Raw genomic sequence first — 6,000 nt, 5'->3', positions numbered from 1 at the left:
TCGGATAGTGACCGCACCTAGGAACAGCAAAAAAACAATCGTCTGCTTCAAGGTGTTTGCGAATAATGAAAGAAAAGAAAGACAGTGATCCTGATTTAATTGATAAGCCGAAAGTTCGGACAGCTTGGAATACATTTCTAACGCCGCGTTTAGTACAATGACGTATACGCTGCTCGCGCCGTTTTTACAGGACACAATGAGCTCAGAAAGCGCTTACATACCTTCCGAAGCTGTGTCCAAAGCTACGTGTTGTTCAGCCAGTTCCAGAGCTTTGCTGAGCCGCACCGGGGCGTCATGGACATACATTGTAAACATGGAGGCAGCTGAGGCAAGCCATGCACGCATCACCACGTGATCATACAAGGCGGTGCCCGAAAACGGGTCTATAGTGGTAGGGGCTGTAACGGCGGTGAAACTACAATCGCTTTAGTGCACCGTTGGTTGCGGTGGAGTTGGCAGTGAGGTTGGGTGTGACTTAACAATATGATATCCTGTGGGATGGTATCGGATTTGACATTGGCATTGGCAGCGAGGCTGGGTTGAACATTGATTTGAAATATTGTTTGGTGGTTACGTCATGGTTAGTGTTGAATTTGGCGGCGGGACTTCGCCTTAGTGTTTTGGCTGATGGGGCCATATAATTTGCCTGTAGATCATGGGATGGTAAGGAGATAGGGAACAGGATCGCAGAAAGTAGTCACTGATTTCGACAAGCGTAAAAATTGTTTCTGTTAACTTTTTTTATGATGTGTTCGCAGCAAAGCTTTCAAACTTTTGTGTCAGAGTTCAATGAAAAAATGCCCATGAATGTAGCAGCCACTAAGAAGGAAGTGGACAAGCCATATTTTCGACAGAAATGATCCATTAGACGGGCTGCATTAGCTCATTCATAGTATGTTAGAGAGCAGGACTGTTACTGCGTGCAAGCTGGAAGCCAAGACGGCATTTTTTGTTTTGTGTGGGCACGTTTTTTAAACACTGAAAACGAGTGACGCCAAATACAAAGCTCGCCAATTTAAATAGATGCGTTCGAACGTTTCCTGAAACTGAGTGCTGATATAGTACTTGCGTTAGAAATAAGAACCAAACATAGAGTAATTATTCCCTACAAGCTAATTAAATAAGAGCAACAAAACTTACTGGAGAGAGAGAGAGAGAAGTGACTTTATTTGCACCCGTCAAATAGATGACGAGGTAGGCATTTTTTTTTCAGGTTGCGGCTAACAATTTGTAGCATCTGTACAAATAAATTTGCTTAAAAATCTTTAAAAAAACTTTATGCATGATTGCTGGGACGCAGGCAGTATGGGCAGGTAGTAGATGTATACTAACTGCATTTTTATTTATTATATTTTTTTCACAATGCTGTAAAACAATCTATAGTAACGGCGTTGTTCCGCCTTTTCAGTTGCCTTTATCGAAAAGGGAGAAATCGCCCACAGAATAAATCCAAATTTTCAGCTAGTAATTACAGCTCTTAAATTATTGACTTTAGGGCACACGTTTCAAATACTAAATTGAAGTCGAGCAGTAGCGAAGTTACGTTTGCTAAGCATAAACTCCAAGAACTAGTACCACTTTAAAGACATCGCCCTTAAGTTGAAGCTTAGGTTCGGGAGCTTCTATCCCAATACATGGGAGCAGAGAAATAATGTGGCTTGACATCCACGCCAGCAGTTTTGATGAGGTTTGTTGTATTTAAAAGATGCTAAATTCTAGTGAACGTAGGACGAAGATTTTTTTAGACCGACAATTTCTGTATAGAATTGTTCACAGTAGCGAAATTTTAAAAAATGACTCACGTATACAGGTCCCAAACTTTGTAAATCAGTAATAACTTACAGTAGTACGTATCCTGTAAACTGCATATATTAAGACATCTAAGGCCGATGTCACTGATGCAACATACATAGCTCTCAAGTATACCACTGATGTTTGAACAGGACTTTTGCAAAATCCTCATAAAGATTTTAACAACTTTATGGAAGTTGGAAACTCATATATCAAAATTTTCTGCTTTATGTGCACTAACAGATGCACTTTACATCCTGCGATACATACTTTTCTTGCAGTTATGGGTTTGTAAACTTCATGCTTCAATTTTTTTTTAATTTTCAATTTTCGATAAGTTTTCTATAAAGTGCTAGATCATATTTCTGTATACTATATTTGTTAAAATTTCCAATATACTGACGCGCAATGTAGTTTCTGCAAATGGACCCTTTTCTGCATTTTATACGTATTTGAATAGGAAAATCGAAGTTTGCCTCGAGCTGAAGCTTCTTTTCTTGACTTGCGCTACGAAATACTTTGCAGTTCCGGCTAATCGCCACAGTTCGGGATCATATTCCGCGTAATGCAAGCGGCTCAAAATGGAAATCCGGCGTTCTTATTTCATCCGCGCGTCTGGCTCGGTGCGCGCAGCAGTCCCCGCAATCGACGCTTCGGCACAGGTCTCACGTTTCCCGACGAGCGTAGCTGCGCCTCATTGTTTCTCAGCTGGGACGCCCGCGCAATAGCGCGAAGCGCAAACATCCGAGGTGCCGCGCGCAACCCGTCTGCCAGCACGGACGCTATCGCGGAAAGACCCACGGCAGCTACACGTGTCGCAGGGCTGCCGCTGCCAGCGCCCCCTCCGTGAGGGCCTCCTCGCCTGCAATAACCGAGAGCGCCGCAGCCGCCCGTCACTCGCGAGCCGCGTGCGCCCAGCTCCAGGAGCCCGCCCAGCCGCGCGCGCACCGACGGAAGCTCAAACGCGAAGCAGCCTCGAGCGGCGAGTCGAGCAAGCAGGATCGTGGCCATGTCGCGTGCTGGGCTGCTGTTGGTGGTGTGCGCCGTCGTCTGCTCGGCGCACGAGGTCACCACGACGGACCACTCCTTCCGCAACCCGAATGCGGCCGTCGAAGGTGAGTGCCGCCGCGAGGCACCTGCCGCGCCTCCACTTCGACGATTCCGGTTGGCGCGGAAGCCGCACTTTCGCAGTGCCACACATAATCGGCCCCACTCGAAGCTCGGCAATCGTGCTTTGGGGCCGCGTATAGCGCTTCTCGCGCTCGTCAGTACGGAGCGAAAGCATCGCGTCCTAGCAGAATGTAGGACCGCGTGGTCTACCATGCATTACAACAGCGCGCAACATCTTTATTGATCCGGCTGGATTCGATATTCCAAAGTTCACCACAGGTTCTAACATTCCGGCGATACGGGCCAGCGTTCTCTCGCTGCCGGAATAGTATTCTGAGCTGCCTTGAACTTGCCAGCAGAATCGAGCAAGAATCGTTAGCATAGTATCATCCATGTGCCGACATTGAACGCTGTATTATAAAAGTGCTCGCCGAGAACTTTCCGAAGAGGTTCATGCTAAGCAAATATAAGCACGTTCCCACATATGAGTACTTCTATTTAGAGACGATATTGTTCTCCACTCCTTTCTATGTAATTTACACGTTCGTTTGATCCGTCATCAAGTTTTGCGCAACGACACTTTCTGCTAGCGAGACGGGGCTGTACGTTTCTTCTCAGCGAATAAGTTTCCCTTCCGCAATTCCATGAAGTGTAATTAACTGACACTTCGAATATGATCCTTTAATATCAAAAGCTTCCAGCCTCCAATTGACTTCTTTTGAGAATGGAACTAGAATTAGGGGTTAATAATCGTAAAACTTCATGGCGGTATGTTGAGACACAACAGCAAGAAAGAACGCTTAGCATCGAAATATATTATTTGTGAATGAAAAAATCGCAACTGGAATATTTGTACGCTGAAATATCAAACATGGCTACTTGGTTTGAGAAGCATTCGTTCCTGCTCGAAGTGTTCTGTCGTCGTTTTTGAGCTCTTTCTACGTGACTGGCATCCAAGTGTTTCACCCATAAAACAATTACCGATAATAGTAAGATCAAAAATTCTTTACGATAGTTCGATAACATTGTGGCCGCTTGATAGTCGACTGCCAGCAAGTTTGCCCGTTAGAAAGGGAGCGTGAATGTGTCGGCGTGCTGGTGACGTTTACATGTTGATAAGAGGAAAAGGTGGCACCGAAGATAAATTTGTTGGTCATTTTTGTCGTGCAAAAACGTGCTCCTTACTACCTCCGCGTGGTTTAAGAAAATAAAGTTTATTTGTTGCTTTTATGTTCAGGCACGATGACAGAGGAAAAAAATTTTGCAGCTACATCACAATAATTCTAGTTGCTATCGTTTTCAGGTTCACAATTAGCACGAAGCTATACGCGGACACAACATCGGGCATGAAATAACAGGTGACACGCTACACTGCAAACTACTTTTATTATTGGGCTATGCCTGGACGCTAAGGCATTGAAAAATATTTAATCTAATTGCCGTGGTGCACTAGAGATTAGAGTGATAGACAAGTATAGTACATAACAGTAGCTTTAAAAAGGAAACTTTCTGTGGCAGTCTTGCAAGATGCAGGACCGCAAACACCTGCCAGATAACCAGGTGATTAGAGTCAACTATGGTCATCGAGAAAAAGATTCGTAGTAATTTTTGATGTAGCAGTGCGTTACACAAAGATTTTTAAGTCTTTGCAAATTACCAGGGTGCTTAGCGTATGGAAACAAAGAATGCTTACTTTGAACATTTATTCAAGTAACAAAGTTTCTGAAAATAGCGCAGCCAGGAAATGCGGCGCTGTGTAGTAAGGCAAGTTTAATGATGTGCATGCGAGCATTCGGTCTCGGCAAACACCAGGCAAAAGAATAGCAAAAATAGCTTGAGTTCATTTACCGACTACGGGTGCCATTGACTTCTTGCTTTATGAGAGTTTAGGTTTACTATAGTTCCTGTTTTATTGTGCCTGTGTTGGTTCTTGCAAAACAAAGCTCACACTTCTGTACAACTTGCAGGTAAATCTGTTTCCTTGCTATTCTTTCGCTAAAACTCGTTCTGGAGCTCACAAAAGCACCGTTCATGTTTACCCACGTATGCTCGGGCACTGTGCTAAAAGGATAACGGGAAATCATAAGCTCGACGCTTGCGCGAGTAGCTAGCAGAAAGAAGTCAACGGATACAGAAGCTTAAAGAAGGATAGCTTTCGAGGAATATTGATTCGTCGAAGTAGGTATTGCAAGGAGCCATGCCATTTTGCATGATGAGGAGAAATTACCTACGGTGCTTCCTTGTTCTTTTCAAAGCGACGCGCCGATCCCGCGACGTTTGGTCAGCGTACATCAGCAGGTTGATGTAGTGGTACTAATAACACGGTCCGCAGTTTGGTCTCTCAAGACCTATGTAATTACGTAGTGTATTCTGTAACTGCCCCTATAGCAGCCCACGCAGCTGGACAAAACATTTTATCGCCCTTTGACGGGAAAAGTCTTCAAAATCTGTCAGATTTGCTAAATATTGCTTGCTAAAACCGCAAGTAACGAAACATGTTATAGCGTTATCGCTTGTATATTTGCAACCGTACTGCCCACGCGCCTTAATAGCGGCGAGGAAAGAATTCATTACTTTATCATGCACGTGTCACGCGCCCAGATGACGCTACTGTTGCGGTCGGCAGGACACATTTGGAGCTGTGTTTAGCCTCGCGCGCGGCGTTCAGAGAGGCGTATTGCTCGGCAGTACGCTTGTTCATCCGAGCAGGAATAATCGCGTTTGAGAGCGCTCACGATGCCATAGCAGATGTAATCCAGCGAAGTCAAACTGGTGCTCATCTGGAGTTATAAGGCCTACGAGTGGGCTAATTGTCGCGGAAATTTCACGCTTCCTGGCTATGGTCAGTGGCTTAGCCAAAAATTTCTTCTCGGGAGGGGGAAGCGTCACCCACTTGACCGGGGACGGGAAGTGGAGGGGGGTGGAGAAGGAGGGGGTGTAGGAAGGCCGCATACGAATACAGAAATTTCGGGGGTGGGGCACGCGCCCAGTGTGCCCTCACCTGGCTACGCCACTGACTATGGCCCCGCTGCGTTCGACACGTACGTTCTAGAAAGGGTGTAAAGTGACTCGGGAAGCATAACGGAGAGTTCTCCAACT

The 6,000-nt window shown here is 45.4% G+C and overlaps 1 protein-coding gene across 1 annotated transcript in view; it reads left to right on the top strand.

Annotated features, from left to right (window-relative positions):
* The first annotated feature begins 2,671 nt into the window (after window positions 1-2,671).
* LOC119441373 (alkaline phosphatase-like) overlaps window positions 2,672-6,000 on the top strand; it is a 101,744-nt gene continuing 98,415 nt past the window's right edge. Inside the window, exon 1 of the mRNA XM_037705985.2 lies at window positions 2,672-2,906. Coding sequence (XP_037561913.1) covers window positions 2,801-2,906 — 106 coding nt within the window. The 5' untranslated portion in view covers window positions 2,672-2,800. The remainder of the gene's footprint in view (window positions 2,907-6,000) is intronic.

Source organism: Dermacentor silvarum, chromosome 2 (genome assembly GCF_013339745.2).
Source record: "Dermacentor silvarum isolate Dsil-2018 chromosome 2, BIME_Dsil_1.4, whole genome shotgun sequence".
Lineage (NCBI taxonomy): Eukaryota > Metazoa > Arthropoda > Arachnida > Ixodida > Ixodidae > Dermacentor > Dermacentor silvarum.
This window is presented reverse-complemented; position numbering and strand designations above follow the sequence as displayed.